The following is a 16,727-nucleotide window of genomic DNA, read 5'->3' on the forward strand; positions in this document are numbered from 1 at the left end:
CTTCTGCAGTAGCCAAAATGCTGCTCCTGAGTATCAGCAATCCTCATGAACATTTATGATGCGGCCAAGAGGGTGGGATAATGCAGCTTGAGAAGAAATAAAGAGAAACCCTCATCCCCCCCTTTGACTGAACTCTTGAATAATTGCAGCAAAAGCTTGCACAAGTGATTCCTGCCCCTTTCTTTACTGCAGCCCCTTGAACCGCATCCCTCTTTGTTGAGTAGATTTTGGGAGGCTTCAGGAAGCTATGGGGGGGAAGGAAAGAGATTTGTTCTGAACATGTACTATTCACAGTTCACTGCCTCAAACCTAACTTAACCTAACATACAGTAGCCAAATTATGAGTATCTTTCAGACAGCATTCCTTGGATGACTGCTGTGTGACATCAGATTCTACATTAGGAAAAATTAGCACAATAAAATAACAAAAACTGGAAACTTTGTACTGGTGAAATGGGTTAAGAAAACAAATTTATACACAGTATTATTTACATACATTATACAGAGAGAGAGAGAGAGAGAGAGAGAGAGAGAGAGAGAGAGAGAGAGATGGATAGATATACTCACATACATACACATTATATATACACACATACCTACAATACAATATTTATCAGCATGATTATATATATAACTCCTATATAACTTACATGCTATAATGTTTCCATATCTATTCTTTGTTCTGTTTTGATCCTTTTTTGCCACATCCCAAGAAGCTGACTGCCCTTCAAAGAAGCTCTTTTTAAAAGAGAAATACACATAATTTAAGCAATATTCCTTTTTGAGCTCCTATTTTTTCAGAAAAGTACATATAAAGTAACAATGTAAATTTTTTTAAAAAAAAACCACCAGTAAAAGTGTGAATAAAATACTCAGTAAACATTATTTGTATGATACTATTAAAAACAAACTTGGTATTTTTTTTAAATGATAGGTTCCCACTAATGGGCAAAAGTGACTTGTTGCTGGAAAGAGTCCTTTCTGAGTGAGTTCTCACATAATAAAAAAAAATCCACAATAATAATAGTAATTATTTCTGTGAGCTGCCTCGGTCAAGGATATCAACTAAACAAGGATAATCCAATTGTGTACAAACGAGGAGAAGGAATCACCGGCCATGCACCTGGAACTGAAATAACAAGGGACTTTGCCCATTTTCCTTGTATGGCAACAGACATAAAATTAGGTGAAGTGTAAGAAAATGGGATAATTTTTACCACAACTTCAAAAGGAAGCTCTTGTTAGCCACAGTAACAGTCAACTGACTATTTCATAGGTCGAAGTTATATTCAGGGGCGAGGAGAGGAGTTCAGGCTCCTGAGGATAGCTCCCTGTATGCTAACTGAAGTTAGCAGGCAGATGGTGCTACAGTTTACAATGGCCTCCTCTGACTTTTTTGTCCTTTATAATGCAGCCTCAAGCAATGGGACTCATAGGCTCACTCTGGGATTATTTCATTAACTAATGTCTTAGTGAGAAGTGATCCCTTAAATAATGTAATCCCATTAAACATTCATTTTAATCTTTTTGTAATTAAGAACCCTTAATTAGGGGCCTCTCTGTCTTTAAGTCACTTAAAAAAGGAACTGCTGACATTTTTACCTCATATTCTTCTTTGAAACCATAGCTGTCAGATGTTTTCATGAGGTTAATATGCTGCAGCAAATCAGCCACTCTGATAGCAGGATGCAGTTGGCCTGTCTGGTAAGGGGACTCCGTTCCTTCACAGAGGTAGCGAGGCACATCTAACAGGCGACTTGACTCTGCTGTTGCACTGTGGTTTTCATCTGTGGTTATGAGGTACCAGAGAACAGAGCAAAGTTCACTAATAGTGAAACTTAAAATATATGAGCTGCAATCCGGTTTAAAATTATCTCACTGCAGAACTTTGCAAAGGTTTGGGTGCTTACAAACACTCTGTAGGAAGATTCAAGTATATTAATCTACAGTACACAGTTGAAAACTCCTGATGCTCTGCCTGAGTTGGCCTCCTTAGTCAACACGAGTAGCCTGAAAAGCTCATACTCCAACCCAATTTTGAACATGGCTTGATTGGATCTATAGGTTGTATTGATCTACAATCTCCACAGGGTCTATTATTTTTTATGAGTACATAATAGCCTTCCATTATTTGTGGGCTTTGGAGCCAACTGGCTGCTTCAGGGTCTTTAAAAGTATTCTATACCATCAAAGATGCCACTGAAATATATTTGTTTCACTTTTCAAGCACCACTGGTAATGGAAAGTGCCATCAAGTTTCAGAGGACTTATGGCAACCCCATAGTGTTTTCAAGGAAAGAGATGAAAAGAGGTTGTTTGCCATTGCCTGCCTCTATGGGCTTCCTTGGTGATCTCCCATCCAACTATTAACCAGGGCTGACCCTGCTTAGCTTCTGAGATCTGACAAGAACAGGCTAGCGTGGGCCATCAAGCACAGCTACTGATTTTTTTTATCAAGGGAAGTCCTGCTCTGTTTAGATAAGCATGTTTCAAAATAATTATTAGCAAAATTGATGTTGTCAGGGTAAATACTAAAATATACCTTTATAGTATCATGGAGCTAAAACTTAGTTGCTTTCTGGCCAGAGTTACCCTGACCAACACCATTTTTAGAGAGCAAAAATGAAGAGAAATACAAATAGTCCTATTGCCCATGACAGACCTTTGAAGGCAGCCCATTCCTGAGAGGTGTGTGGGGATCCACAGTGGCCTGGAGCGGCACAGCCACACCACCTCCTCAGAGGCTTCCCAGCTGCCATGGAGGGAGGGAAAGTATTTCTTAAAAGTAAAAAAATGAAAAAGGGAAAAATGCCCTATAGCAAACTGCGAGGCTACCCCACCAAAAAAGGTGGCACAGCCCTACCGGCACTCAAGGGGGCGTTTCTGGGCCAAAAGGGGTTAGGAGGCTGACTAATGACTAATCCTTGGAATGCCTCAGGAATGCCCCCCCCCCCCCCCGATGCTGGCACGAGCTTTCCCTTCTGGGAAATCTTTGCCAGCTTGGCTGAGCTGGCAGCAGGGGCCAGTGGAGGTCTGCGGCTCCCGGAAGCCAGCATGTTTACCCCTGTGGTGGTGTAGGTGCCACCATATTCTGTGATAAGGTAGGTGGCACTTATGCTGGCATGGGGTCACATGTCAAAGTCACTTTAAATATAATGCTGTCCTTATTAAGCCATATATACTGCAACAAAAACTTTTTCACTTGCAGCTTGACGCAGTTTCTTCTCAAATACTTACCGGTTATAGGGACTGTAACCATTGCAGCATAAAAACAAAAAATGAAACAAACATTTCTGAAGTCTGCCTTATATTAGAAAATGGTTGACTTAACAACTGCAGAAGTTTTAAAGCAGTAGTAACTGGGAAAGCTTCTACAATTTTAGGGCGATGTCATTTTTAAACACCACACAAAAGTGCACACACTTCAAAAGGTATACATGGACAAAGTACTTTTTGAATGAAATCTTATGAAAATGTTGTCATTAGAGACTGCAATGGAGGGAAACAACAGATATACATTAAAATAAAAATGACAAATGAGCAGTATCAAGTGTCTGATACATCTACAGGCTACAGTGAACTCCAGCTAGAACCCATACTGCTTTTTGCCTCACATAAATAATATTTGTCAATGAGCAACCCCCGCCCCGAATAACTATAACTGTGATGTGAATGTATGCAGAAACTGTCAGGCTGGCTTTCAGTTTTGCCCCCCTGGGGCCGCTCTCTCCGCAGCTGCCGTCTCACGGAAGTTCTAACAGATTAACCTTTGGATGTCAAAAGATTTGTTTCACCTAACCAAGTTGGAGGGTTTGAATGCTCTAATGTCACATCAAATAGGCTTGCTTAGAGACTATATGACAGGGCCTCTTGATGAAAAACGCTAGGAAACAGCACCCCATCAGCAAGCTAGGTTTGATTAATTATGTAACGATGGGTATTGTAATCTAAGATTTCAAACATTATTTTTTTAATTAAATAACTAGAGTGAGAGTAGGTATTTTGAGAGAAGATTGATTTTGAACACAAAAGATCTATGTCCGTGTCCATGAAGCCCGTGGCGGACCTTTTGAATGTCACTGGTTGGTCTCCAAGGAACAGCACAATGTAGCTAAGGGGGCCCAGGGCTCTGGACTTGTGTTTCTCAAATAGAGCCATGCCACATGGAAAGTTATTCTGGAAACTGAGAATTTTAAAAATCAGTTTGTAATATGTGCAAATAGGGGGGGGGGATGGGTTGGATCTTGTTGATCTGTTCCGTTACATGACCCTTCCCTTTGGAAGAACCTCCAGCATCTAATCTGTACCTACTGTTGAGAGAAAACAGTTCATTAAGGTCATTTATGCATGGTTGCTGTAACCTCCTTTATTCCCTGTTTCGGCCAGGATCTAACTTTTCAGTATGCACAATATCCCATTCCTTGGTAGCTCGACATTGTTTCGACGCAAAACCAACCCGGGTCTTCCCATTCCTCTGTTAATCCAACTTTTCCCTCTCCCCGGAGCTCAGCCCGGTTCAAAGCAGCATACAGATGACTAAACAGGGGGAAACACAGAAGATTGGCTTCTCTCACAGCCAATCATGAAGCAGTGTGTAAAGAGGTGGGGATTCAAGTGCTTCCTGCTACCTCAGAGCTCTTTCTGAGCAAAATAAAGGCTTTTTAAAAACAAGACTTGGATTTCTTCTTTCAGATTACTCAATTTTTTGGTTTTTTGATCTTAAAACGCTTTTTTATGTGGCAGTTGGGTTTAGGGTGAAGGAAATCTTCTCTCATGGTGAGCACTGCGAACTAAGCCAATTACAGAGCAGCATTTAAAGCGGTGGGACTTGATTTGAGCTTGGGAGACTGCTTTTCTGTATTCATGGCTTGATAAGCACACAGTTTCGTCCCTGATTATTCAAGCCAATGCATACAGTTTTCCCCAAATTGGGTTACATTAATGTGCAATGAACCCAGGTCCAACCAGGGAGATCCAACCCATGCATAAAAGGCCTTAGTGGAACAGATTAGCAGGATCTAACCCTGTACATCCCACTGAGTGTGCTACAAGCTTCAGAAGCAAGTAAATTAACTATTCAGTTCCAGGACAAAATCTCTCCGCCTGACTTATGTTTCAAAATGTAACATTATCTATAAAGGATATATGAAATCCACACACACACACACACATACACATTAATAATAGATTTTTATTCCTATTCCTGTCAATTTATGATTCAAAGTTCCTGCATTATTCTAGAATGCCTGTCACATTTGAACAGTAATGCAGGCAAGTTCAGTTGGCAAAGGGAGTAAATGAATAAATGCAATTTAAACTGTATATAGACAAGGATTTGAATGGTTCAATGTTTGTACTATTTCAACTCTGCAGTATAAATGAGACAGCAAAGTACAGGACTGAGCCAAAACACAGAAACTGTTTTGGGGCAAAGCACATTCCATTTCTGTTGACTTCTGAGAGGGCAGGTGCAAAAATGGGTGAAATTTGTTGCGGAACAGGAGCATACCCTTCTCTTTTACCTGACAGTATTGACACTCTTCAGAGCCCCAATCAGCTGCTGCTTTGACAGCCATCACACAGTCAAATCAGTTACAAGGTGCCACTATCCTTAGGCAGAGCACAATATAACTGAAAATAAAAGTGGCATTAAAGCAGCAGCAAACCGAGGCTGAAAAGAACACACAGCACAGAAAGAAAAAAAAACTTTGCAAGGGAACATCTTTCATGAACAGTGCTGAAATAATTGACTATTTGGCGCAGCTCTAGGAAGATAGTAATGCCTATACTTCAATATTCAGCAGGTCTATCTTTTTAATTGGAAACAAGCCCCTCCAACAGGCAATAAAAACATTTGTTGATAAGAGTTATGAATCATGCAAGGAAGTGAAATCCATGAAGGAATAGATGAAGAAGGACTAAGTCCTCACCTAACACAGCGGTCGGCACAAGCGGATCATTTGGCACTGCAGGAAAACAAAGCTCATGAAGAAATATATTACCTTCAATTGGTGTGTGTATATATATTAGAATACAGAGATTTTTTTTCAAAAATTGCATAATAACTATTCATCTTGTTAATGCAAATAGAAAATATACAGCCCACTTTACTGGAAACAATATCTGCAAATGCAAATTTATAAAAAATGGCCTATTACATCAATTTGGACATCTGAAAGCATCTGCTGTTTAACAGCCAGAGAGTAAATCTCAGGTAGATGTGCCAGTGCAGCTGCCAAAGTCTAATCGGAACAGTTAGAAAGCAATTGCTGCTGCTTTCAGAAACTTAGTACTATTCACACTGAATTTTTCACAAGGTATAACTAACATAGATTCATTTGAAAGTAAATAGAGAGGTTAAAGTAGAGTTACATTAACTGAGACACTCATCAGCAAGTTTCCTTGATGGAACTGAAACATCAACAAGCATTTAAATTAACAACTGAGTTTCTCAGTCTTCAGCTGCTGAGTAAATTATGTGTTAGATAGTGACTAGTTTGATGCATCACTTCTATCAGTGCAGTTGTTTCAAGTCAGAAATTATGTACACCACATGGCTGCTTCACATGGACCAGTATCTGAATTAAGAGTATCAGAATTATCTGAACTGGGCCTATGTACATCACCAGAACAGTCCACTACCTGGAGGAACCAAAGCACCAAGAAAATTACAACCATAAATTCATAAAAGCCAGTGTGGTGTTGAGGTTAAGAGTGGTGGTTTGGAGCGGTGGACTCTGATCTGGAGAACTGGGTTTGATTCCCCACTCCTCCACATGAGTGGCGGAGGTTAATCTGGTGAACTGGACTTGTTTCCTCACTCCTACATACGAAGCCAGCTGGGTGACCGTGGGCTAGTCACTCTCTCTCAGCCCCACCTACCTCACAAGGTGTCTGTTGTGCGGATGGGAAGGTGATTGTAAGCTGGTTTGATTCTCCCTTACCGTATATACTCGCGTATAAGCCGAGTTTTTCAGCCCAAAAATAGAGCTGAAAAAGCCGAACTCGGCTTATACGTGGGTCAATACGGTAGAGGGGGGAGGGAGGAGGGAGGAGGGAGGGGGGAACTTACCTCCACCGTCTTTTCCTGGCTGGGAGCGGCCTCCAGAGGCGCCCTGCGGCCGCGAGGAGGCCGCCCAGCCTTCTCCCGGCCGGGAGCGGCCTTTACAGGCACCCTGCGGCCGCGGGGAGGCCGCCCAGCCGCCCCCGCCGCCTTTTCCAGGCCGGGAGCGGCCTTTAGAGGCGCCCTGCGGCCGCGGGGAGGCCGCCCAGCTGCCCCCGCCGCCTTCTCCCGGCCGGGAGCGGCCTTTACAGGCGCCCTGCGGGCGCGGGGAGGCCGCCCAGCCGCCCCCGCCGCCTTTTCCAGGCCGGGAGCGGCCTCCAGAGGCCCCCTGAGGCTGCAGGGAGGCCGCTACGCCGGCCCCACCGGGCCCGCCACCAGGAGCCCAGAAGGAACGGTAAGCCTGCGCGCGGGGGTGTGTGTGTGTTATAAGCCGACCTTCGGCTTATAGGCAGGTGCCTAATTTTTCCCCATTTTTGGGGAGAAATTAGGCACCTCGGCTTATACGCGGGTCGGCTTATACATGGGTATATACGGTAAGTGGTAGAGAAAGTTGGCATATAAAAACCAACTTCTTCTTATCCCATGTACAAAAATGCTTTCATTTGTTGGAATAAGGGTGCCAGGTGGCTGGTTTTCTAGCATTAAGCAGAACCTCTTTTACATGTTCACACAACGGTGGTCAGCCATTGAATAAGAAATGCTGCAAAATGCAGGTTGCTGTTGTTAGGGTGCAAGAAGGGGTCCTGTAGAAGAAAGGTGCCTTCCTGGGGAAGGAGGAAATACCTGTTGAGGGACAAGGCTAGCAGTGTCGGAAACCATGTTTGTCTCAACCAAAAGGCAGCTATTAAGATGGCCAACATGCATTCCTGTCTCATTTTGTAAAGGCCCTGGGGAATTAGTGTGGGGGTGGGGGTGCATGGCAGCAAATAAGTATATTGTTGGCACTTCCCAATGATGGAATATTGGGGCAAGAAAAACCCAGTTGATTTGCCATTCAAGAGGCCCTGAGGGGGTTCCGCTGAGAAAGTCTGCAAAGTGGTTGTTGGTCCTGGCTATGTGAACGGCCTGAATGGGGGCATTGTTGCAAATGACCCATTCCCATAATAGTGTGTAGAAAGATGACAGAGCATGAATGAAGAGATTAGTTTATGTAGAACATGGCTGTGAGATTGTCTGTGCTATTTTGATGTTTTTGCCTGCCATGAGGATGTGCAAGGCTAAAAGACTGTTGTGTATGGCCTTATATGATGGAGTGCTTCTTGGGTGGACCATGTCTTGCTGACCAACACTTGGGTGATATGGGTTCCCTAAACCTGACAAAGAGGCATCTTTTGTGAGTGTGACTTCTGGTAGAGGGAAATGTTTTTGAGCTTTGGGTTGGTATTAGATACATTCAGCCACTTGTCAAGGTATGGTATATCTTGCACCCTTGCCTTCATAGGTAGGCCACTTCCACTGCTACTACTTCGAAAGCAGAGATATTTCTGATTCTCTGGTCTTATTCTTACATGGAAATACACATCTAGCAGATCTAGCATTACAAATGATATCTGGACATGGCAGAGGTAGGACACACATATAAAAGGTAACGGTCCCCTGTGCAAGTACCGGGTCATTCCTGACCCATGGGGTGACGTCACATCCCGACGTTTTCTAGGCAGACTTTGTTTACGGGCCAGTGCCTTCCCCAGTCATCTTTCCTTTACCCCCAGCAAGCTGGGTACTCATTTTACCGACCTCGGAAGGATGGAAGACTGAGTCAACCTGGAGCCGGCTACCTGAAACCAACCTGAGTCGGGATCCAACTCAGGTCATGAGCAGAGCTTGGACTGCAGTACTGCAGCTTACCACTCTGTGCCACGGGGCTCTAGGTATGGGTATATAAGGATACACATACATGAACCTTTATTGGAATAATAACCACATTGCCAGATACGTTTGTACAGGCACCTTAAAGGAAAAATCGTGTTCCATCATAAAATGACAATCAGTTAAGATCAGTATATAACTAACATTAAAAAAGATCTCCTTCTCATACTTCAAACTAATAAAGCCATCAAACTAATAAAGCCCTTTAATAACAAATACACTGAAACATCTCTACGTCACCATTCTTGTCCTATACCATCATTCTCTCTCTCTCTCTTTGTCTTTATAACGATTGCAAGAAATTCAGCAACATGCTCGGTGACCTCCGGGGTTTTATCCATCAATAAAAATTTAATACTCTTGTCTGCTGAATTTGTTTGTACTTGAAGGTGAGGATTAATTAGTTGTAAACGCTGTTGAGTTAGAGATAGGACATTGAGAATGGATAACATTCTGAACTTTTTATTAACAGAAACTTGTTCAAGCCTTTCAGGTTTAGGATAGGTCTCACTCCCCCTCCCTTTCTTTTTGACATGAAAGTATCTGGATTAGAACCCTAAGTGCTGATCTTTTGCTTGCACTGTCATAATTACTTTCTTCCTAAGAAGGGTGTTAACCTCTGCGAGGAGTTCTGGTGAGGGGATGGGAGGGTTGGAAGACTGAGGTGAGTAGGTTGGAAGATAGGCAAACTTTATGGCATATCCATTTGCCATGATACTAAGAACCCACTGGTCTTGAGAGAAATCCTACCAAGTGGGAGCTCAGTTCCTCTGTTGACTGATGTGCCTGGTGTGGGTTGTAGTTGTCAAAGCCCTGCCTCACACTTTGGTGAATTTGGCGAATGAGATCTTGCTTTGCCCCTCACAGTAGGGACAGGTGGTTGACTGGCAGGCGTATACAGAGAGGCCTGTTGGAATATGAAGGGTGAGGGATGAGATGACCTCTTTAGAGTAGTATGGTCTGTAAATGGCCTAGATTTAGGAGTGAAAGGCATAGAGAAGATCACCTCCAAGGGTTTAGCAGTAAGCTTGTCCTTCCTCATTTTGTTAAGCACCTCATTGTTGTTGGCACTGAAGAGATCTATGCCTTTGAATGGTAGGTCTTTGATTCTGGTGTGGGGTTCTTGTGGAAGTGCAATGGATGTCAGACAGGAGTGTCGGTGTGGTGCAGGCTGCACAGTCAGCTGAGTGCTTTGTCAAAGAGATCGGATGTTGGGACAATTTTGCCACTTCTAAGTCCAGGAATTTTGCCAATTTGCGCCTGTCATCAGGTAACATCTCTAAATAAGTTGCAATGCCATCCCAGAGGAAGAGTTGATAATGGGCCATAATTAATTGATAACTGGTGATTTTGAAGCCAAGGCCAGAGGAGGAACAGATTTCTTTGCCTATCCCATCTAATTTACGGCCTACCTTATCAACAGGAGCTGAGTGTTGAATGCTCGTATTCTTCCCTGGAATGTGGTCCACTACCAAGGAATCATCTGTGAAATGTTGGAAAATGAAAGGGCATTTTTCCAACTTGGTTCTGTATTGATTCTCAATATGCCTAGCGGAAGGTGACACTGATGCCGGGCATAAGCAAGGTTCAGTTGTGACTTCCAGTAAGCTGTCCATTACAGGAAAGGTGAAAGCTCTTATGCTCCCTGGATACATAATTCTAAATGCCAGATCTGTGGCCCTTGGCAGTGTACAGGACATATTGATTTTGAGGGATCAAGCCATTTGGATGGGTTGTTCATTATACAGGCAAACATCTTTGCTTGGGGGGTATATAGATGGTTCTGGCATAGCATCATCAGGTGAGAGTTCAAAAGCATAGTCTGGCTTTCTGATTGCAAATTAATTGTATATTGATTGTAGTCAAGCCAGATCACCCAGAGATTGTGGTTCCCATGTTGATCCAGGAGAGGATCCGGGGTGTCTAGAGGATAGTAGCCTGCTTTTGCTTGGCTGGAACCAAGGAAAACATATGGATCCCAGTCCTGGTCATAACAGTCACACTGGAAGTCTTGGTATGGCAATCGGAATAAGATTGATACAAATCCATCAAATCTGACTGGGGTGGTGGATCTGAACAGTAGGTTGAGGGGTTGGGTTGACGACCAGGGATAGGAAGTTCTGAGTCTTGTATTTCACCTTCTGGGGTAGAAGGGGACAACTACAGTGAGTGGCCAGATGGAGAGGACATTGTTGGAATAGAGACTGTGTCCTTGACCTGTTCCAAACATGGTTTGTGAGGAGCCAGGTATTCAGGATGAGGACAGGCAGGAGTGGACGATGACTTGTCTGGGTGTCTGTGTTCATGCCAAACCTTTTTAGGCAGTGGTTCCCAGGAGCTACATTCTGGGGATACAGGGGCCGAGACTAGGGCTTTTACTGTAGTTTTTGCCAGGCCCAAAGTGGCTGGGTTTGGTCTTGGAATCGTTGCCACTGAAGATGCTCACGTCTGTCTGTTGGTGTTTGAGGATGGTGTTGGGCTTGGATCTTTTTCCTGAGCTGCATGGATAAAGCCTTTTCCCAGACCTCCACATTTAGGCAAAGCATTACCTGATGGACACAAATGCCATGAGAAATGCGGCAGTGAGAAGAGCAGTGCTATAGCCTCTATTCATGGAGGGATGCCTCATCCAGGAAGGGGTGAGTTTGCCTGAGGCCTAGTGCCAAGGGATAGTAAAGATAGACGCATTAGGGTTTTTATTTGTTTGACAGCCTTTAGTGGTTTTGTCATCCTATTGTGGCTTGAGTAATCGTTGTTATTAGACCTCTTTAATAAACTGTTTGTTACTCTGCCTGGGTCCTCACGCCTCATTTGGTCACCTAGAAAGTATACTATGTTGGGAGAAGCAGCAGCCAGGGGCAGGGAGGGTGCTCTGGGCCCTCCTTAGTTAGGCCCACACCAGAGTGGTGGCAGCTACTGAAGATCCCCACTCCTCTCCCTTACCTGATAGCAAGTAACAACAATCATAATAAAATCATACATACCTAAAATTCATAAGTAATCAATAAAATTCATAAAACCACTCAGTACAATTAATACAGTTAACAAGATGGTACTCATATAATTACAGGGCCATTGGAGGCCTGGCCAAGCAGCCAAATCCTCATATCACAAGCACTGAGGGGGAGGAGAGGGAAGGGAGGCCAGCAACAATGACAACCTGTGGTTGCCCTCCATTGTAGGCCTTGTGGAATAGTTGTGTTTTAGAGGCCATGCGGAACTTCTGAAGGTCCCACTGGGCCCTGATGTTACTAGGAAGAGCATTTCATCAGGCTGGGGACAGGGCTAAAAAAGCCCTGGCCCTGGTTGAGGACAACCGCACACTTTTAGGCCCTTTGGACCTTGTTGGATGTTGCCCTATTGTTGCTAGTTGCAAAGGGGCCCCCATAACAGTTCAAGCCTCAGAGCCCCAAAATGTAGGTCTGCCACTGATCCCACAACTTTGGGTAGCTCGCTTGGCATCGACCAGATCCTGGTTTTTTTTTCATTATGGCTTCAGCTCTGTGGCATGGGCTCCCTGAAGAAGTGACGGAGGCCCAAACCTTGGAAATCTTCAGGAGGTGCTGCAAGGCCTGTCTGTTTGCCAGGCCATTTGAGGGGTTTTAATCAGCAGGCATCTTTTAAGGGAAGGGAGGGGGAGGATTTGGGGCTTGTTACTTTATCTTTGGTTTTAGTTGGGGATGTTATTACTGTAACCCATCTTGAACCAAGAGGAAAGACAGGATATAAATGTTTAAATAAATAAATCCCTCCCTCGTGCCTAGGGTTGCCAAGTGCCCGGTGGTGGCGGGTAAAATCACGCCAATTCACCGGGCTGCCCACCAACCAGCTGAGGGCCGGCAGGCACTGCGTGCACGGGCGCACACGCAGTGCGCACACCACTTTTGGGTTTACCTGGAAGCGATGTGGACGCTCTGGCAACCTCGGCTAAAACTCTATGGAAACCATTGTGTGGGGTGCGCGTGTGTGCCGTGACAGGTGCGCACGCGCATTGCGCACCTTGGCTGCAGCACTGCAAAGCTCCTGTTGGTGGAGCTACGGGGCCTGGCAAGCCTACTCGTGCCCCTCTGTGAGCTCTTAACTAAATCTGACAACTATACCTCACTCCAGCAGCAGCAGAGAGGAACTGAGGGAAGGGCATTCTGTTCCCTCCTTATCATGCTGGAAAAGGTGGGAAAGGGGGACTGAGCACCCTTGGACATTTTTTGAACTTCAAAAACCTCTCAGTAGTATGCCTGTGCAGTATTCATGTAGGGTTCTACAGGTCCCATGATGAAACACTGGGTTGCATCCAACCACCCTGCTCAGCTAATTGTGGTGTATTCCAGCAGCATAAGATGCCTCTTTTGGTGGGATAAGCCTCATACCAACATAATGCATCTCAAACAAACCAAATATTCCACCCTGAGCAGAGGAACCTGCGGTGTTTAAAAATTATCCCATTAAACCATCATTATATAGTTTGTGGAATTAACCAATGAAGAGAACTGTCCAACAAGTACTGGATTTCTAAGTTCTGTATGCCTAAATGAGCAGGTTTTTGAAAGATGTGTTACTGATGAATATAGATGTTTCTTGGAACCTGTATACATGTAGAGTGATTACACGAATCCATTCGCAAAGTGTTTAATTTTGAAATAATTAATATGTGTTTTCTGGTCTAGACACACCAATTAAGAAGAGATAATATACTGACAAACCTGGCCCTACATTTCCAAGACAGAAATGGTTGCTAGGGCAGTTTCCTGCTGTTCATGATAAACCTTTTACAAATTTAACTGCAACTGTGCTACAGAGTTATAACTTTTTCTAATGGCTTATTTAAGTTTCTTAATGGCTTATGTACACTCTATTTAAAATATATTATTATGTTTCTTGTTTTTTGTCTCTAGTAAACATCAGACAAAGAGAGGCATTTTGCAGGAAGAAATTAAAGGCCAGCCAGTACACAGAAACTCTGGGAGGAAAAGTAAGCTCTTGCAATAACGGTCCAACAAGGAATGTATGCACTTTTCATGTACTTTGATGAACATCTACTCCAACTTTCACTTACAAGAGTGCACCCTATAGGACAAACTCCTCACAATTCAATCTTTTTTAAAACACTAGGTGAACAGAAATTATAGTGAGAAAAACATGCACCAAAATAACACCTGTCCAACAAACAAACAAACAACAACTCTGCCACAAGAGCACTTACATCTGGGGCTGAAGTTATGGGAGTCCATAAAAGTGACTGAGAGAGGCTCTTCTGCATGAAGGGTGCTCTGATCAGCATAACTCCTATCCATTGCATTCACCATGTGGGTCATTTCTTGCCTGGTGTTTCCCATGGCATCTTTGCGTTTCTTAGCAAGTTTGCTGCCCAACCAAAAACACAAAAAAAGAAAGGAAGGAATCATAAGTCATCAGAAATAAGAAGGTAAGCTATGTGGTGAGCAGTAAACAACAACGAAAGAACAGGTAACTGAATGGATCTGTCACACTTAGAGGCCGCTTGAGATGTTACAGCATCCAAAGTCACACAAACGTGCCAACGACTTGTACTACCAAATGATGTGGTGTTCCTGTGATGTTTAAAGAGGTGAAAATGTGTAGCTTGAGGATTGTAGGGCCTGATTCCAGCCACATTTAATCAGAAATTAGCTCACAATAATTTCAGGAAGAGTCACTTTAAAGTAGGTAGGCTTGGAATTGCAGTATTTGTAGTGCACTATGGTGTCTCTGGGTGCCTGCCCATGCTGCAATACCCAAAGTTGCTCTTAGTGGTTGCCAACACAGGTTTATTCATATTGTTGAACAAAACTTGCACTTGTTTCATTATTTGTATCTGCTGTTATATATATTCTGCAGAAATATTTTTATTTACACCTTTCTACTCTTCTCTCCAATATTGTTTTCCTGTCCAGTTGCAGCAACATACTCAAATTAGATGGGGAAACCCGGCATTTTAACAATAATAAAAAGAAGCACCTGCACATGTAATCATATTGTCCATGCGAAGTTGCATCTACATTTTAATTTGGCATCAGATAATTCATTTCTCTAATCCTCTTGGTAGTGAGGAAATCTATCATTTTTTACATCTTAGACTGCCAAAACTATACAAACAGCAGCAACAAAACGAATATAGTACTTTGTATATTAAGATTACTTTTCATACTCACTGATCATCCATCAATTTCTTAGCAGGATACATGATAAATGGTAAAGAGAGTGGAATTCTCACATCTATGCTGCTACTGCTCTTTACATACAAAAAACAATCTGTGCTGTTTTCACAATGAAACCGTAATGCAAAACCATGCTTTAACGCTATGCAAACAAGCCCTGGTTCACAGGATCCATCCTCTTCATCTTTCTGAGAAGGTAGCTTTTTGAATAACTGACTGTTCCAATGTAAAACAATCAACTCTTATTATGTGAAGGGAGGAACCAAAGATCACATTCACATAGAACCAAAACATGGCTCAACGTTACGTCTGAATGATTCCAATCCATGAATCTACCAAACCCTTTCAAGTACAGTAACTTAAGGAATGAGCCAGTCTCTCAGGGCACTGATCTCATGGCACATGCCAAACTGTACACATAACAAGTGATTCGCCGATGGCTGGCATTTAGTGGAATCGAGCACATATAATGCCATACACAAAGTGAAGGACAGATGATGCCCTACCCTGAAACAATTTCTTTATGGTGTCCTTTGTGTAGCCAAATATTGGTAAAACACATTGGTAGTATTTTCTATATAAGAAAGCAATTCAGAATGCCACCTGAATTACATTGTAGTGAACAAGAGTACAGAAAAGTTTCACTTTGATACCACTTCTTCCAGATCAAGTGTATATTTCTGCTATATGAAATCTATTGTGTCATTATAATTTATCATAATGTATTGTGTAACAATGACAGGTTTGTATACTAATATATGAATCAAGCACACATGAGCTAAATATTAAAATATTCTTAACACCAGCTATAGCTGTAACATGAAAGAAAACTGTATTTTTAAATGAACATGTAATCAATATTGTACAATTTCAAAAATGAACACATGTTTACTTCATAAATATACTAAGATATCTACCCTATCCTGTTTCAACTATGCAGAAAAGGAACTATGACTTGATGTTGACCAGAAGAAAGAAATGGTATGCCCTAAACCCTTAAATGCATGTCAGTTGGCTGGGATGCAAGTATGTCCCACACCTGAACAGAAAATCTCTTCCACTAGCTTCTGTCTATGACAACCTAGACACAGCTACCAAGATATGGGAGCATTCTGGTCCCAAAACTGAGACCTGCTCAAGATAAATAGTGTATTAACCTTGTGTTTATTCAAAGTGATTGAGCTACAATTCAAAGCACATTTATTAGAAAGGTCTACTGAACTCAATGGGATTTATTCCTGAGTACACAAGACTCAAATTCCCTGATTTAAATAATTGGCTTGAAAAGGTTAAAGAAACCTATGCTTTAATTAAGTAGACATATTATATTGACAAAAATATGGAAGAACTGGTCGCTCGCTGGAATGTAACAATTTCAAGGATGGAAAAAACTCCAATGTGTAAATTGCAGAGAGGGAGTGATGTTACAATCATGTGGATTTTAGATAAATAGAGTATTTCTTGGTTCACTGTTATGGATATTTTAGTTATATTAGCAGCATGGTTTTAGTTTCTTTTCAAGAATTTGTATTATGAGTATTTTAGTACTGCTTATATTTCCATTTTCTTTCATTGTTCTCATTTTCTCTTAATAATTTTTTTTAAAAAAGATTCAAGGCTCA

At 42.5% G+C, this 16,727-nt stretch overlaps 1 protein-coding gene across 6 annotated transcripts in view; it reads right to left on the reverse strand.

Annotated features, from left to right (window-relative positions):
- Positions 1–16,727, reverse strand: part of PTPRK (protein tyrosine phosphatase receptor type K) — a 538,596-nt gene that overhangs the window by 43,661 nt on the left and 478,208 nt on the right. For 5 of the 6 annotated variants that reach the window (XM_056856093.1, XM_056856092.1, XM_056856091.1 and 2 more), the window contains 3 exons: positions 14,133–14,293; positions 1,603–1,787; positions 651–738 (listed from right to left, as the gene is read on the reverse strand). In XM_056856093.1, coding sequence (XP_056712071.1) covers positions 651–738; positions 1,603–1,787; positions 14,133–14,293 — 434 coding nt within the window. Of the gene's footprint in view, positions 1–650; positions 739–1,602; positions 1,788–3,237; positions 3,250–5,930; positions 5,967–14,132; positions 14,294–16,727 lie in introns of all 6 variants that reach the window. The other variant, XM_056856094.1, reaches the window with a different exon arrangement.

This window comes from Euleptes europaea, chromosome 10, assembly GCF_029931775.1.
Source record: "Euleptes europaea isolate rEulEur1 chromosome 10, rEulEur1.hap1, whole genome shotgun sequence".
NCBI classification, from domain to species: Eukaryota; Metazoa; Chordata; class Lepidosauria; order Squamata; family Sphaerodactylidae; genus Euleptes; species Euleptes europaea.